General features: G+C 37.5%; 2 protein-coding genes and 1 pseudogene across 3 annotated transcripts; 1 reads left to right on the top strand and 2 right to left on the bottom strand.

Moving 5' to 3' along the window:
• Positions 1 to 1987: 1987 nt before the first annotated feature.
• LOC306843123 (coactosin-like protein) lies at positions 1988 to 7363 on the bottom strand. The gene is made up of 4 exons (XM_079374409.1): positions 7045 to 7363; positions 6695 to 6777; positions 3040 to 3197; positions 1988 to 2863 (listed from the first exon to the last, which is right to left on the bottom strand). Exons 1-4 carry the CDS (start codon positions 7119 to 7121, stop codon positions 2753 to 2755), a joined length of 429 nt encoding a protein of 142 aa, XP_079230535.1. The 5' UTR covers positions 7122 to 7363; the 3' UTR covers positions 1988 to 2752.
• A 634-nt stretch (positions 7364 to 7997) lies between these two features.
• On the top strand, positions 7998 to 14919 carry LOC306842976 (kelch-like protein 36). Its single transcript, XM_079374215.1, has 5 exons — positions 7998 to 8353; positions 8579 to 8661; positions 9419 to 10492; positions 11413 to 11570; positions 13703 to 14919. Exons 2-5 carry the CDS (start codon positions 8587 to 8589, stop codon positions 14274 to 14276), a joined length of 1881 nt encoding a protein of 626 aa, XP_079230341.1. The 5' UTR covers positions 7998 to 8353; positions 8579 to 8586; the 3' UTR covers positions 14277 to 14919.
• Positions 14920 to 15711: 792 nt separating this feature from the next.
• Positions 15712 to 17571, bottom strand: LOC306843038 (aldo-keto reductase family 1 member B1-like; annotated as a pseudogene). The gene is made up of 7 exons: positions 17545 to 17571; positions 17329 to 17412; positions 16661 to 16821; positions 16446 to 16563; positions 16166 to 16231; positions 15967 to 16083; positions 15712 to 15825 (listed from the first exon to the last, which is right to left on the bottom strand). The product of its transcript is annotated as an aldo-keto reductase family 1 member B1-like (transcript).
• Between the last annotated feature and the right edge of the window lie 924 nt (positions 17572 to 18495).

Consider the following 18495-nt stretch of genomic DNA (forward strand, 5'->3'; position numbering starts at 1 on the left):
TGATAAAGATTACATTTAACAGTGATATTCATTTATTAATGTATTTAAAGATTAACTTTCAGTGTGAGATGATGGAAAATAGACATTACCATTCAAGTTTGGGATTGGTACACTTTTTTTATTTTATGTTTATGAAAGAAGTATATTATGGTCACCAAAGGTGCTATTATTTGATTAAAAAAAACAAAAAACAGTATAAACAGTAATAAACTGAAATATTTAAAATAACCGTTGTCTATTTTAATATCTTAAAGTATAATTTATTCCTGTGATGGCAATGCGGAAATCATTCAAATATGCTGATTTGGTGCTCAAACGTTTATTATTATCATCAATGGTGGTTAACATATATTCTTTCTTTTCATCATATAATATCATATATATATATATAGAGAGAGAGAGAATCTTTTGTCTTATCTGATGAAAAAAATGATAAATGTGTAATATTTAAAGTAAAAATGCCTTTAAAACACTTCCGAACATCTGTGAAATGGAAAAATAGGGGAAATGAGCATGTACAATTAAACCATACTGACTTATATCAATATATTAAAAAATGCCTGTCATTTTTTGTAAAAATACATCTCTTCTGTTGTTCATATCTGTAGGACAAACAGTGCAGAACGATTTAAATGCCAAAGTTTAATACTAGCAATGCTAAGCTCTACTGACCCAATTTGACTATTAAGACAACACAAACATGTAGATTTTCCACAGGCCCTAATTTGCCACAGGCGTCTACATTCCTGCCTCACCTCTGTGCTACCAAAACTCAGCGTCATAAAAGCAGCCTGGAAGAAGCTTATAGATTATGGATTAAGCAATTATGTAGTTGGGCACACATCTGTTGGACTGAACGCAAGGCAGGGAGAGCAGGAAGAACGATGGGGGGAGGAGAAAAGAAGAAAAGAGCTTACAACAGAGGGGAAAAGGGGGCAGGAAATGTTTTTGGGGGGCATTATTGACAAGCTTTGGAGCAGAGCAGCTTGGAGTGAGGGAGCCTGACCACAGCGGTGGCCATGACAACCCCTGGGAGTCACCCATAAACCCTCTGGGATTGTTAGCATTCGTGCAGAAGATTGTTGTGACAAGCAGCTTGCATTACCTAAGTGATGCAGAGGCCAACTCATGCAAAATAGCATCAAAGTATGGAAGCATGAATACACCACAGGATAAATATTTTTTTGACTTCTATTCCTCATTGAAATTGGAATTGCAACATTAACTTACAATTGCAAGTCAAAATTATATATAAACTTGTATATAAAAAATTATGAGATAAAAAGTTGCAATTACCATGACAATTATTCCATGGCAGAGGGGGGAAAAACATTTGGAATAAAAAGAAAGTCAGAAATGCCATATATAAACTCATAATTCAGAGAAAACAATGAGAAAAAAGAATTGTGACGAGAAAAGCTATGAGAAAAAGTTGCAATTACTGTGGCGATTATTCCGTGGCGGAGAAAAAACATTGCGAATACAGAGAAAAATGCCAGAAATGCCATGTATAAACTCAGAATCTATGTTGAGAATTACAACATATAAACTCATACTTCAGAGGGAAACATCAGAATTGAGATATAAACTCTGAATTCAGAGAAAAAAAAGAATTGTGAGAAACTCGGAATTCAGAGAAAAATATCTGAATTGTGAGATATAACTTCAGAATACAAAAAAAAAAAAAAAAAAAAAAACCTCAGATTTCAGACAAAAGTTGCAAGATATAAATTCAGAATTGCAAGAAAAATGTCAGAATGTGTCGTCATTTTTTTTTTCCTCAGAAATGTCTACATCTTGCTTTTTTTTTTTTTTTAGTTTCAACCACAGAATAAAAAACGTAATTGCAACTTTAAAAAAGAAGAAGAAAAAAAGCAAAAGTGTTGAATTGAGAAAAAGTTATTTTTTAAATCCATGGCAGAAACGGGCTTCCATATCAAAGAGTAAATCACAAACTAAGCAAAATAACACACAAGGACAAAACATCTTGAAAAAACAACAATTTTATTCTGACATGATTGCTTTTGTGACCATCTTATTTCTTTTCTTGTCTTGGGAGGCATTTTTATTTTAAAGGAAGAACCACAGGTTTTGTTTTTGAAGAAAACTACTTTTTAATAAAAAAAAATAATAAAAAAAAACATTCTTGGGTATTTTAATTTAAACCAAAATGAAGGCTACACAAGAGAAACGGCTGCTCCTTGGTCGGATGGAGAGCGCGAAACAGCCAATCAGAGCTACGAGATCCTTTAAGACTCCACCCCTACATGCAAGTTAGCCAGTCACAGTGCAGTGTCTGCAAACACACACATACACAAATGCACACATTCCATGATGTCTTCCTCTCCATGGGAGATTGAGACAGTAAACACAGTGGTCTGTATTCAGCGGGGAGATGAAAAATTTATAATAAACCCCTTAGAAAACAATGCTGGACTCGTATGCTCTCCATTGGTTATGGAAGCGCATCACAGTGATGATAACTCGGAATCAAAAGAAGCATCGCCAGAAACTACAATTACAAAAATGCCCCTGAAGAAAAAGAGAACCTCATAGCACTAGTAGAAATGACTTTGAGATGATGCACAGTACAGTAGATAGATAAATCAACCATGGCCAGAATGGCAAAAGGGGTGAGGTATGTATATTTGTGTTTGTCTGTGTGTACGTGTATATCTGTGTGTGCGCGTGTGTATGAGATGACGTTTTCCTCTTCCTTCTCCACCAACCCTATGGAACCCCGCCCCAATTTCTAATCGGCCTGGGCGTCGTAGTTGGCCCCGCCGGCCTTTTTCAGCTCGCTGCGAAGATATTCCTCCTCCAGCTCTTTGGGATCGCTTATCATGAACTCCTTGGCAAAGTTCTGCATGGAAAAACATACTATGAGTGATGGAGGGAAAGGCATGTTTGCATGAGTGCACCAATTTGTTTACAGTGAAAAAGACGTTGAAATCTGCTTGTCTGGGTGTGGCCAAGTTTGTAAGTCTGAAAGAGTTTGCATATGACATGATCTATGGAATCAAAGAACGCAAAACCCACCTGCACGATGTCTTTTACCAGTGTTTTGTCAGTGCTAATCTTGGCTCTTTGCAGTCCGCTGACATTTTCGCCAATCCAGGTGATGAGGGTGAATTTGGCACGCTTGCTCATGGCATCACCCGTTGTGATCCTTACAAACCCGAAGAGTCGGTTGTCATCTGAATCAAAGAGAAAGAAATCCTTAAAAAGTTGTGCCATTTTTTGGATATTTGCTTGTTTCTTTTATGACTGTGAATTGTTTAAAAATGTTAAATGTGTAACCATTTGAATTGACTACATATTTAGCAAAACATTTGCTGAGAAAAGCCAACTGAACTGAAGATAAATCAGACTTTACACTGGCAGGCAAGAAAATCACTGAAGATACATTATGAAAAGTGGCTTTGGAAGTTTTTTTTTTTTTTTTTATATATTGAATAACTACAGTACAGATAACAGACCTATTCACCACAAATTAAAATTCCAGTACAGAATGATAAAATCCCAACAAACTACACTGCATAAAAAGCAGTAACAAACACACACAGAGAGCATTTAAAAATGAATACATTTTCAATAAATAATAAATGTATAAAATAACCAGGATGGGGGCAGTCAGTATCGTTTGATTTACTTCCATATCATTGAACACAAGCCTATCACTGGCCTATAAAGTCACAAACACCGACATCATCTTTGCCACAGAGTTTGTCAATCTGTCTGAAAAAAATAAAAATAAAAATCTCTGTATGCCTTTGGTTTGTAATTATTTTAAGTCAACAAATTACTTCACTTTCGTAATCTGGCCTTTTCTAGTTAAACAGGATATTTAACAAGAAAACTGAGTGAAAAGTGAAGTGGAGCAATGGTGCCTGGAGGGGAGAAGTTAAAATAGTAAGCAGGATTCATTAGGTCAACTGAAAGGGCGGTGCAAACTATTACATTTTGATAAGGCAGTTTTTATTTGGAATAACATGCATCAATGAATCAAGAACAATAAAACCTGGAACGTGACTTAAAGTAGATATAATCAGGTTTGATTTAATCTTGAAGCTTGTATTAATGTGCTTCATGGTCACTAGTTTAGCTGAACTTTGTCCGTTTAATAACAAGGAAGAGCTTGGATTCGACTAAACACTGTCTCCATTGTAGCGAGTGTTTTAAATCTACACTATTTCATTGTTTTCCTTTCCAGAGAAAGACGTCATGATATGAAATGCAATCTGAGAGCATCACGTGCGAGCGGCGGACAAGGCTGGGAAATTTAAGCTCTATTACACCATACGACATGAAAAACAAGGAATAGAGAAAGTGGGTGAGGACAGAAGGTGATCTAGTTAACAGACTCTATTGATAAAGGTGATTTACATTAATATTTTATCTGTAACACTCCCTGTCTCTCAGCTTTACAGCTGGCCACTTCCTCACAAATGTGCTACAACTGCATTGCAGTGGCACTGGGACTAGATTCAAAGATAACATCAATTGCACTTAACAATGGCATGCCTCTGTTTAGACACCGGCAGTATCAGAGAGATATTGTGCGAAAGAAAACTCTTGTTAAGCCATTCATTCAAATGTTAGTAGTGCACACCTTTGCACTTTGATCTTTATTGATCTGTGAAAATAGTTTTAAAACTTTAACTTCTTATATGCCTAAAACTTCTTATATGCCTAATAATTATAACGATAAACATATACATTAAATATGTGTATGTATATAAATATATATGTATATGTGTGTATGTATGCGTGTGTGTATTTATATATTTTTTTACATATAGGCCAGTTACAAAGCTGCTAGAAACCAAAGGGCATTACCTTCTTGTTCCGTCTTGTACTGTGTATAATTTACAGTGGTAAAATACAATCTTAGTGGGACTTTACTGGAAAAAAAAATGCTCAGGTGAATTCCCTTGGCTCTACTTGAGACTGATAATATCTGGTTTTCTGTTGTTGATTAACTGGGCTTAAGGTTTAAGAAGCTAAGTCAGGGAACCATGGGTAATACTGTCAGTTGTATTTGGCACATTGGCTTTTCAAGTTTCAAGTGGATGATGAATGTAAGTCACATTTTAGAGACCTCTGCTGTATTTCAACAGAACTGAAACCTCGAACAAACCATATTTAGGAAGTGAGTCATGTGTCAACATGCCAAGTGAACAGTGGGAAAGCATGGACTCTAGCAAAAATGAGAGAGTTGTTCTGTCTTATTTTATGATTGTGTGAAAACACAGTGACACACTGACATTTTTGCGATGTGGCAATGCTTCCACACACTTCTACTTCCTCTTGCATGTGCGGCACATTTCTGAAGCACTCACTTCCAGAAAGTCAGCGTTTTTGTGCTGACTACATGTGCACTGTACTTCCAGGTTGCCAGGCTATGATGATGCAGCACAACAAAATATTAAAAAAATTCAATCATTTAGACATCACCTAAAAAACAAGCTTTCGATTTGGCAAAACTTTATATGAAAAAATGTGACCCACTCTATATTTCTGAGTCACTTTGACCCAGAAACCCATTTTGAATTTTATGCAAGCTGATTGAGCAGATCACAAATGAAAGCAATATAAAATCATATTCTCCAGTCAGAGATATTCTATCGCATAATAAAGTTAAAATAATTCATAAAGCTACTGACTGCCACTATATATCTCTTTATAAAGCAGAAATTTTGCTCCACAGCAGAGTTTCATGAAGATTTCAATGTCCATAGACTAGACTCTCCAACTACCAAAATAATAAATAAATATATTTATTGCTGGATAAATCAGTTTATGGGTGGCTATAGCACTAATGACATCTTTTCTGTTTGGATTTAAAACAATTATTTCATAAGTCAACTTCATGACTAAAATGTTCTCCATAAACAAAGTGCTTATTGTAACACACTGCTCCATATAGGAAGACATCTTTGATTATCTGTCAGAGCCAGGAAGCCAAGGCATTGCAACACTTATACAAGTTCACATCTGCTAGTGGCTGCACAATCTGAACTGAGCACCACGCCCAAATCTCTGTTCAATTAAGATAACAGAATGAGAGGCGAAAATTACATCATTTCATTCTTTCAACAGAGCTAGACCGTTATTTATGGATATAAAAAAATATAGTGCACTCAGTACAACATACTACATTCGCTGTAGCTCAACTGATCCCAAAACCACAGATACTGTATATTAGAATAGATATCAAGTCGAATTTAATGAATTCTGGTTGATTACGAATACAAATGTGTATATATTTGCTGAAATCCCCTCATCAAGCTTCCCACCAGTTGCTTGGCCTCGAGTCATGTCATCTAGGACAAGTATGAAACCATATTTGGTATTGTCTACCTTGGAAAATGAATTACTTCCTAGTGATGTGATGTAGACTTAAAGGGACAGATCACCCCCAAAAATGAAAGACCTGTCATCATTTACTTGCAATCATGTTGTTTCAAACCTGTATGTTGGTTTTTCTTTCTGTGAACTCACAAAGTAAGGTTGATGCCTCAGTCACCATTTATTTTTGATTGAGTCTGTCAGTCTCGTTTAATCATATAGGTTTGTGGTGAATATATGACATGCCTTTCATTTTTGGGTGAACTTTCCCTTTAACGCTTGATTTATTTAACTACTTTGCTAAAAAATACCAGCAATGATAAAAGCAAGAGAATGGACTCACCTGTACACTGACTCTTGAATTCTTGGTAGTCGGACCCGTGACCACCTGGTACAATGGTAGAGCCATCATACTGAAAAGATGTCCTTTAAAAAGCACAATCGATATTTTAACTGTTGTTAAAATGCTGTCTGCGTCTCAAAACCTAGAGAGCAGCCTATCTGGCCAAAATGCTGCAAACTAGATTTTGACACGCTTCCCATGTGTTACAAGACCCATCCCTACATGTTAATTAGTCAATTAAAATAGCGTTTAATGTTTAAAGATTCTAATTGTTGAAACAATGTAGCGAGTTCAGCCAGCACGCGCCAAACAGCATCTCTAGATGTGCAGTAAATCAAGGCTTCACTCACCAGCATATATCTGAGCTGTCGTCTCGAACCAGATTGTATGCTTCTCTGCAAGCGTCTTTGTCAATTCGCGTTGCCATTTCGACGATGCTAAGGGAGATAATGTGTCTAAATGCAGCACAAAGCCGGGGGAATGAGAGAAAATGCGGATAAATCCCAAAGTGCGACAGAGGAGCTGCTGGTGTAGCAGGGAGGTCTCTTCTCTTAGTGGGATGGAGAGGCAACTAATTTCACGACTCGATTCATTTCCTATTTGCCTCTTAGTGGGCGTTAGTAATATTTGTCCGTCAGGTTGCTGTTCCAGTTTCACCTCCTCCTAATGGCCAACTTGGGTATTGAGCTACATTAAATCCACCCAGTTTTGTTGTCATCTAACAGTTGTTCTGAGTTACTCTGCCATCTTGTGGACCTGGGTTGAGAACAATGGGTTGCTTTTTTGTGTAATATTTGGATGAATCAGGCCTACCACAGGAGAATATTAAATTTCACCTTAAAACATTGGTCTCAAACTCAATTCCTGGAGGGCCACAGCTCTGCACAGTTTAGCTCCAGCTCTAATCAAACACACCTGATCCAGCTAATCAAGGTCTTCAGGATTAATAGAAACTTCCAAGCAGGTGTGATTTGGAGCTAAACTTTCCTCCAGGAATAGAGTTTGAGACCACTGCCTTAAAATAAAATCATTTTATTTTGAATAAAGAAGCATATCACTTCCCCTCCTTATTAAATCTTCAGTATAGTATAATTTAATTTCAGAACAACAAATATGATAATATATTACCATAAAAAGTAAAAAAAAAAAATTATATATATATATATATATATATGTATACTAGATAGGTAGATGTAACCAAAGACAACTTAAATGGGTTAAAAAGGCTTCTGTTTACATTTGAGTTTTTGACAGTTGAAGTTTGAAGGACCAGTCAGAAAATATATAAATAGCCTACATAATCAGAACAGGTTTGTGTCAACTTTGATTGTCATTCCTTTAAAGCTTTAATATTCGAAATTTGGTCTCAGAAAAAGAATCGGGTCAATAATAAGCTTTAATAGTGCATGTGTAGGCCTATATTGGCTTTGTCAAGCCAGCACAATCAAGATGATAAACTCTTTCTTGTATATTATTATTATCATTCATTACTACTACACTGAATTTAAGCTAACTTGAGGACAAAAGTGACTTTTATTTTGAAATGGAGCAACACGGAAGTGAGAACTCAGCTTCACTGTGCCACGGACAAAATAACTTGTTTATAGTCACTCACGGCCATTTGACTAGTAATTAATACGGATAAAGAATGGAAAAATGGTAAAATAATATCTGCATGTTCTGTACGGTTGTTGTCACAGCTGTATCGATAAAATATGTCCAGTTATACTGAATATCAATGAAACGTACTTATTGTGTAAATGCCCCTTTTGTGCTCATTTTCTGATTTATGCTCTGTCTGTTCCTATTCTGAACGATATGTGTGTTATATGTGGTTACTTTTAATTACTTTCGAAAATTAAATATGATTATGATATTTTGCAGATTGTCTTATGGCAGATGACACAATGGACATGGGGAAGCAATCTCATCTTTCACGTCCTCACAGAATAAGTGAATCTTCAAAGGTTTGCATAACTGTGTTGTTATTGTTAACAAATAGTCAAACTATTAAAATCATTTTTGATAAATGAAATAAAGCTTGAACAAAATAAAAAATAATAATATTAGATTAAAAATAAACTTAAATGGAAACTAACTGAACTAAACAAAATACAACCTTAAACTGAAATAAAAAATAATTAAAGCTGAATAGAAACATGAAAACCCCCCAAAACTAGTAAAAATAATAAATAATAAGCACATAAAAAAATGTCAAATATTAAAATAAAAGCCAGTTAAAAATGTTAATATATACTAAAATGCAATATGTTTTCAATAATAATTTTAATTCATTCTATAGTATAAACATTTATTGTTACATAATCATTGTGTTATTACAAGAAATAATACTTTTAGTTTTACATTAATTTAAAGGTACACTCAGTAGTTTTTTTACTAATTAAAAAAGGTTTAATAATAAATTAATAGAACTTTTAACAAATTAAAATTGTGTACACTCACATGAGATCCAGTTATATCAGTCTGCTAAACATTGTATTCTGCATGGAGTGGGTCATGCACCCATGTTGACATGACATCACCAGCTAACAAACCTCATACACCCTGACTGATGTCAGTATAAAGTTCAAAACCACTCTTGCAACTGGATGATTTAAAAAAAAAAAACATTTAATATCTATAGCACCTTTTCAAAATTCTGTATCAAAGTGTCTTGAAACTATCATGAAACTATCTTGAAACTAAGTAACTCTCGTGTAACAGGTGTATCGATGGGCAGACCAGGCTAACTACCTCCTTCAAGGTTTAAATGAGCAAAGACAGCATGGCCAGCTGTGTGATGTTGTTCTGGTGGCCGATGACCAGCGAATCCCTGCACATCGGGCTTTGCTTGCAGTATCTAGCCCCTACTTCCAGGCGATGTTCACCTTGGGGATGCGAGAGGAGCATGAAGCAGAAGTAGAGCTTGTGGGAGCCTCGTACGTTGGTGTTAAAGCAGTAGTAGATTTCCTGTACAGCGGCGAGTTACCTCTAGATGGTGGAAACATCGACTATGTCCTGGAAACTGCTCACTTGCTGCAGGTGTGGAGAGCTGTGGATTTCTGTTGCCAGTATCTGGAGAAAGAGGTACGTGAGGACAATTACTTGTACCTGCAGGAGCTTGCCTTCCTCTATAGCCTGGACCGGCTGGATGCCTTCATAGACCGCTTCATTCTGGAGCATTTCGCCATGCTTTCCGTCACATCCGAGTTTCTCCAAGATGTGCGGATGCCCAAGCTTTGTGCTTACCTTGCAGATGAGCAGGTGCAGCATGAGAACGAGCAAGCTCTTCTGCAGGTGGCCTTGCAATGGTTGAGTCAAAGATCCGAACGTCTTGCATTTGCCCAGAAGCTTCTCTCCAACATTCGTTTTGCTCTCATTCCACCGGATGACCTCATAGTGCGCATATTGCCAGCCATGCGCTCCCTCCTGCCTCCGGACGCAGGCTGTGAGCCGCTAGTGGAGGAGGCCGTGGGCTACCACACGAGAGTCAGCGCACAACCTGTACTGCAGACAACACGCACAGGCCTTCGAGGAGGTGTGGAGCGTCTGCTCTTGGTGGGAGGGGAGGTTTCTGAACGCGGAGAGGAGTTGAGTGCTGAAGTGTGCTGGCTGGATGAAGAAGCAGGAAAATGGGTCGTCGAGACTCAGCTGCCAGCTCAGAGGAGTCACCACTGTGTTGCTGTTTTGGGGGGATTTATCTTCACCGCAGGTGGAAGCTCCTCACGGGACAATGGGGGAGATTCTGCAAGCAACTTGCTGTATAGATATGACCCCCGAAGCAACTTGTGGATTAAGGTAATATGCTTCGCTCTTGATAGTTTGATGAGTCAGTTATGATAGTTAGCTAAAACTTTAACTGAAACTAAAATTAAAACCATAAAAAATTAAATAAAAATTACATTAATTTTTTTAATTTAGCTAGTTGCCAACAATTAATGTAGTTTAACTTGGTGTAATAAACTAACACTGAAACTGAAGTATGAAAATGTAAATAAATAAATTAAAAATAATGTGTATATATATATATATATATATATATATATATATATATATATATATATATATATATATAATGTATATAGTATAGTATAGTAATTACATGGAGTAATATATAATTATATATTTTAGTTAAAATGAAAATAGAAAGCAAAAAACACAATATAAAACAATTAAAAAAACTATAGAAGAACTATAATCTTAATGATACTAAAATAACAGTGACATTTAAGTTTTAACAGCAAGGCTCCAGTCCAGACTATGACTAAATTGTTGCATCTGATCACTTTTTCATTTTATTTTATTCATTTATTCATTCATTATATTCCATCCATCCATCCATTATCCAAACTCAAGATCAATGCTTTACAGTCAAATGTGCATATTTATGGGATAAAATGCCTTCAAGCTGCTTTGTATTGCAAACTGGTATCATATTATTAATGCTGCAGTTAGGTTTAATGGTTACTGCACTAGTATTTACCTATAGCAGCTAATGAGTCAGAAGTCTTGCGCATTCATAGAAAATAGCTTCCTTTCGCATTAAAAAATAAGTGGTTAGATGAAAATATAAAATTTGTATAATTCAGGTTTACTTTTTTATCATTTTAAAAGTTAGAATTTTTATTTGTAATTTTCCTTAATATTGCCAAGCATAAGAGAAGTAGAGATTTGTGCCGTAGTTTGAGTGTTAATTCAAGTGATTTGTTGATCTGCAGGGTGCCCCTATGAACCAGCGGCGTGTGGATTTCTTTCTGGGAACCATGGGAGACTGTCTTATAGCTGTTGGGGGACGCAATGACAGTGGTGCTTTGTCTTCTGTAGAAGTGTACAATCCTGCTGAGGACTACTGGACCTATGTTGCAGGATTGCCCAGGTTTGTTATTTGTTTTTGATGATGTTTTCGCAAGGTTGCACCGGTTTATGGGAAAATTTATTTTGAATCCTCTTTGTACACTACTGTTCAAAAGTTTGGGGTCATCAAGTTTTATTTTTTGAAGAAAATTAGTAGTTTTATTCAGCAAGAGTGTGTTAAATTGGCCAAAAGTGCCAGTGAAGGCATTTATAATATACAAAAAAAAAAACAGCTCTCAAAAACAGCGCAACTCATTGAGAATAAAAATTAATGTTTCTTGAGTACCAAACCAGCATACTAGAATTATTTCTGATGGATCATGTGGCACTGAAGACTGGAGTGCTGCTGGAAATTAAAATTAGGCTATATTTTAAAATATAATGAAATAAAAATTTTAATATTTTTGAAATATTACTTTTTTTTTAACTAAATTGTTTATCAGTTATATGCAGCTTTGTTGAGCATAAGAAACGTCTCGGGTTACTCGCGTAACCCTTGTTCTTTGAATAGGGAACGAGACGCTGCGTAAGCTAAGATGCTTTGGGAACGCCCTCTGGGTGTGCCGATTGTCTGAAGCCCTTATAGAATCACGCCAATTCATTGGCTGATGGCGCAGATGCCATCTTCGACGTTCTTACGTTGCCTCCTTACTGGAGAACGCGCCATCTGCTCCTCAGATTTTTCTGCCGAAAAGGCCCCTGTCGGCAGCGTGAGGAGCTTGGCAGCAAACACAGCATCTCGTTCCCTATTCGGAGAACAAGGGTTACGGGAGTAACCTGAGACGTTCTCTTTCATAGGTTCACTCAACGCTGCTTAAGCTAAGACGCTTTGGGAACGATATACCAAACACGCCAAGCTAAAAACACTGCCTTATCTGGCCCGTTTACGAACCAGACAGTGTACAAGCAGATAAAACCTGGGAACCCGGAGCCGTGCCAAGATCCAAGTTATAGAACATGATAAAATTGTGCGGAGAGGACCATCTTGCCGCTACACAAATATCCTCTAGGGGGACCCCTCTAAAAAGAGCTTGAGAGGAAATCTCGCTCCTAGTAGAATGCGCCCGAACGCTGAGAGGTGAAGAAAGACCACGCACCTAAATATAAGCCAGCTAAATAGCGTCCCTCACCCAGTGAGAAATTCTGTGCTTCGATGTGGCAAGCCCACGGCGGCCAGCACCAAAACATACCAACAACTGGGGAGATTTCCTCCAATGGCTGGAGCGGTCCACATATATCTTCAAAGCTTGGACAGGACAGAGCATGTGAAGCCTTTCATCCTCGCCTGAAGCGTGAAAAAGTGAAGTGTTACCACCTGATAGCAAAACGATGTGGATAACACCTTGGGAACATAGCCAGGCCTAGGCCGTAAGGTCACCTTGACCAGACCCGGGGCAAAGTCCATACACATCTCGCTGACAGAGAGAGCTTACAATCCCCAACTCTTTTCAAAGACGTTAGCGCCAACAAAAGAGTAACCTTGAGAGTCAGAATCCGTTCTGGAGCTGACTCTAAGGGCTCAAATGGGGCTACCATTAGACCCTCAAGGACGACTGATAAGTCCCAAGAAGGAACTCCAATGGGGCGTACTGGTCTCAGACGCCGGACACCACGCATAAACACAGAGACCATCCAATGTCTCCCCAGGGGAATCTCATCCAGCTCTCTCCGAGCGGCGATGGCCGCAACATAAACCCTTAAGGTGGTAGCAGCTGCCCCTGTTGCAAGCCTCATGTCCAAGGGTGAGCGAACGCATCTATGCCCAGAGGTGCCGGGGAACTCAGGGAGAACCAAAGTGGGCATTGGGACGACAATAACATTGACACAATATTTGAAATTGTAGTGTGCTTTTATCACAAATAAATAGCATCACAATCACTCTCATGTTGTTTAATTCTGTAGACTTTAAATTTGTAGATAAAGTGGGGTATTGCCACAAAAATAACCACAAAAAATACCATAAAAGTGGCTCAAATCTCATCCTTTCTCAAAAACTGTCAAATGTATTTTTTTTTGCCCGTTTCTCATATTAACTACTTTTTTGGTGCTTTTTTGTTTTTGGAGCTGAACAGCCTCAGACTCAGTATATATATATATATGAACTTTTATTATTAGTAAAATTTATCATACCCAAAACATTTTCTTCTTTCATAGATTCACATATGGTCATGCGGGCACTATTCATAAGGGCGTTGTCTACATCTCAGGGGGCCATGATTACCAGATCGGCCCGTACAGACGTGACATGCTAAGTTACGACCCCAAAACTGCTGACACATGGGCAGAGCGACAGGCCATGATCTTGGCTCGAGGCTGGCACTCTATGGCGTCTCTGGATGACAGGATCTTTGTCATCGGGGGCAGCAATGACCATGAGGACAGCATGGAGCGTTTTGACGTGTTGGGGGTGGAAGCCTTTGACCCGCAGACTGATCAATGGACCAAGATAGCCCCTCTCAGGTACCCTAACAGTGAGGCAGGGGTGGCGGTCTTGGATGGAAAGATCTACGTATTGGGAGGGTATACCTGGGAGGCCATGGACTTTTCTCAGGGCACTCAAGTGTTTGTTCCAGAAAAGGGCCAGTGGGTCTTAGGTCCAAATCTACCAAAGCACATAGCTGGAGCCTCGGCGTGTGTGTGCCTTGTCAGACCACAACAAACCAACAGTATAGAGGGTCATAACACAGAGAGAGACAAACAGAATTCCAGTCAAGAGCAAAGCAGGTGATTGTCTGGGGATCTGAAGAACACCTTTATGAGAGAAATTACTTTCTGAATGTAGGCTGCCATAAGCCTGATGCCATTGGCTGCTTCTCAGATCCTTTTAAAATGAGGTCAGCAAGAAATACTGTGAGATGTTAGACTATGAATTGAGTTGAAAAGCACAAATTAATATTGTAGTTTTTGTTACAAACTTTTTTGGAGTTTTCATAGATATCTTGGTGAGTTACAATTAAAACATCCTGAAGTAACAATTTTACATGGCTGTTTGCAGTGTTTTGTGTTTTGGGGTTATATTTAGATTTTATGAATTACAGTACCATTCAAAATTATAATTTTTTTTAAATCAAAGTATCCAGATTTTTTTTTAAATCATTATTTCCAGAAACACACTAAGCAGCATAACTGTTTTCAACATTGCTAATAATAATAATAAATGTTTCTTGAGCAGCAATTTATTTCTGAAGCATTATGTGATACTGAAGACTGGAGTTATGATGCTGAAAATTCAGCTTTTCCATCACAGGAATATACTACATTTCAGAATATATTCAAATAGAACACAGTTATTTTAAATTGTAATAATATTTCACAATATTACTGTTTTTGTGATCAAATATATGCAGCCTTGGTGATAAGAAACTACTTTCAAAAAGAAAAATCTTGCCGGCTCAGAACAGTAATGTATGCCTTAATGCTTTATTTTAATCAAATGAAGTTACAATAATGACATCTGTTAGCATTTCTCAAAAATATTTTATTCCAGTGCCTTAAAACGTGACCGTTTAGCTATACACATATGAATGCCTGAACCTAACAATCAAAAAAGTGTCTTCTTTACTCCTGCCTCCAGAAGTGCTTGGGCATTGTTTTCTAGGTGGGTTGAACCTTTTGGTCATCCAAGACTAACAGCACTTCACTTGAAGGGGTAGAAGGGATGCGATTCCAATCTAAGGAGCAACAACACCATCCAGTTAGCTGCTAGCAGTATGTAGTAAGTATACTGTTCATATTATGAACAAAATACCCTCATTGTATATTACATTTGCCAAAAATGCATCCTACAATACTATTTTTATAAATGGGGAGAAGATAGAAATTGTCACTGAGTTTAATTTTCAAGGTTTAACACTGGATTCAAACCTTTGTTTTAAAAAACATGTAAAGAAATTAGTGAGGACTATAACATATGTTTTGATAAACTTCAGACAAATTAGACAATGTCTACCTACTGTAGCGAAGACTCTTATGCATGCTACAATTTTTTCTCATCTGTCATATTGTCTGACATGTGATAGAATTATACAAAATAGCATGTGATGTTTAGGTTATACTGTTTTCGTGAACTGATCTGTCATTCCCCACCTTCTTATTGCTTTGATAAGATCAAGAGCTGATTCTAGCTAAAACACTCTTAAACTCATGCATATAGTTTGAACTTACTATTCTGAAGGTCTTCCAGGTGAGCCAAATGGACTGTAGGCTGTTAAAGCAATGTTTTTGGATTTACAGTACTCAATCAGATCAGACTGAACCAGGTAAGGATGGAGCTCCACCAGTAGATATCAACAGAGAGAATATTTCTCATGCTGATATTATGAGATATATATTTCCCTCATTGTTTCTCTCAATAGGCTACTCAAACCTAATTTGACCTACATCTAATCACAGTGGTATGGCATTCCCAGTTCGTGCACCTGATTGACAGCGGGTGGGATTTTGGCCACGGATAGCAATCTCTCCAGTTGCTCGATTGTGAAGTTAGACACACCGATGCTTTTCACCTTTCCTATGACTTTCAGCTCTTCCATTCCCTGAAACAGATGGCAGCACACTCTAAAGACCTCGAAAACATCATTTTGTTATTATTAGTGTTAACGGTTAGCATTAAGTTACCTTCCACACCATGTCAGTTGTGAGGATCTTTCCATCCTTTTCTGGGAAAAGGTCATCACCCATTTTCTGTAAGTTATTGTAAAGTAGCAAACAATTATTATACTTGAACTTGATGTACGAATCATTTCACAGATGAAAAATAGTAACTGATACTGAGGCTATGAGAAAGAAAGCCTCAGTAATAAAAATAAAAAGTATTTTATTATAAGTAATCAAAAAATTATTCAAATAATGTTCATTCCAAATAATTGTTTATCCAAAAAATTTTTTCTTATATTACCTTCAGACCTACTGGAAAGTGTACTAGGTTATAGGTTCAGGTAGTCAAGCTGAAGGTCATTTAGAGATTTATTTAAGCAAACAGGAATGTCTTCAGAAGCATGATGGGTACACCACAGCTGGAAAAGAAAAGCATCATTATTACATAATGTTTTGCTCCTTTGAAATGAGCACACATTGATTTAATCATAGAACACCAACATAACTTGAACTCAATTTACTGACTATGAACATGTCTTGGCGTCTGATGATGCCCTGCTTTATCATGGACTGGATGGCCTTCTCCACCTCCACCTCAACCCGGTAGCTGTAGGCTGTGTCTATATGCCGATATCCAGCAGCGATCGCTGCCTCTGACACATATCTGGGCCAGTGGCCTGTTCACCATGTAGTAAATCATTAAAGCATTACTAAGATTAGGACATTATTACACTTTTAAAAATGACAAGATCACTGACATAGTCCTGAGTCTGAAGACTTAAAATTCAAAAGATATAGGGAAACATGAGTAATTAATATATATCAGAATTATTTGAGTATAACTGAGATTTTCTGTTTTCATTAAAATTTTAGTTGAAGTTTTAGTATTGGGGCTACAATATGGGGCACGTTGTTACGATAGAAACCTGTTATCAAATAGCCATATTGCATTTTATTATTACAATCATTGAAACCATCATACAAAATCACTGCTAGCATTTGTGCAATGAGACTTTAGCTGTCCACATAACTTCCCAATGTGACAACTAGCTCCTAAAGTTTCCCATACCCCTATTCAAGTAAATCTGAATGTTAAAAAGTGTCCAGATTTTTCTGAATGTACCCTACATATGTAGGCTACGTATATAAGTTAGTATGAGGCCACTGTAGAAATGTAATGCTACCTCAGGCTTCCATATTCCAAGTCCCAGCAGTGGCATGTATGTGCCATCATTTAGTTCAATCTTCCTAGGTTGTCCAGTGCTCTCCTACATGTAAGAAAGATTTGTGCAATGTAAAATGAGTAGCAGCTAAGTGGACTGACTTGTCTTTCCTGTCGTTTTCATATTCCTCTTTATTTGTAGCTCCAATCTTTCTCTTTGCAGTCTAAGCAGACCTGCCTTCTCTTTATCTTTGCAGTTAATCATAATGAATTTGACAAGGAGTGTGTCTGAGCATATGTGGGTGCAGATCATTTACCACTATTGTTCCCGTATGTATGTTTCCTGAAACTTCAGGCTGTTGGCACAGTTGTCAATGTGACTCTTAGAGCTCATGTGACCCTGTGTTGCTTCCTCGAGAAGTGTGTGAGTGCAAATCAGTAAGTATCCTCAAAGCTGACTGAGCTAAATTAAAATGTTCAAAATATATGTAAGTTTTTACCTCTGACCTTGCCTTTTAACAAGGTATAGGAAGGTATGAAAAAACAAACACTTGCCTTCGAGGTACCCTCTTTGTGTTATGTTTTCATGCATCAAACACTAGAGGGCAGCACAGTGACACAGAAAAGCGTGTAAAACCGGTCTAAATCAGTCAAGATTTAGATTTTATTTTTTTTCTTCATAGTTCTGTCAGGACCGCTATTGTCAAAATGATTGACACTTAGCATAGAGTTTAGTTTGGCAGTATGGTTCTGTTCTGGGCAAAAACTCGTGCCCTGTCATGAATGAGCAGGGAGAGCAGCAATAATAACCCCCAAGGGTAAAGAGAACCGAACAAAGCAGATATCATAATGTACTTACCACATTATTCAAGAAAAAAGGAGTCTGATTCAATGAGGAATATCAGAAAGACAAATCCTGACTGTTTGCGAAAGGAGGAGTTGGGGATGGAGGAGCGTAATTTGCTCCTGAGAAAGCAAAAAAGCTGCTGAATAATACTGAATAGAGCTTATATAGGAATGCGGGTGATGGGTGTTATATTCCTATAGGTAGAAGTGATCAGCTGAGAGTGAGCCAATGCAAGCTTGACTCATGTGACCTGCAAGAGCTAACACTATATGCTTAATTTGATGATCGGATAGCATCAGGTCATGGAAAGACCAGGTGTAAATGCCTTCTGAAATGCATTCG

The sequence above is a fragment of the Barbus barbus genome, assembly GCF_936440315.1.
Source record: "Barbus barbus genome assembly, chromosome: 23".
In the NCBI taxonomy this organism is placed as follows: domain Eukaryota; kingdom Metazoa; phylum Chordata; class Actinopteri; order Cypriniformes; family Cyprinidae; genus Barbus; species Barbus barbus.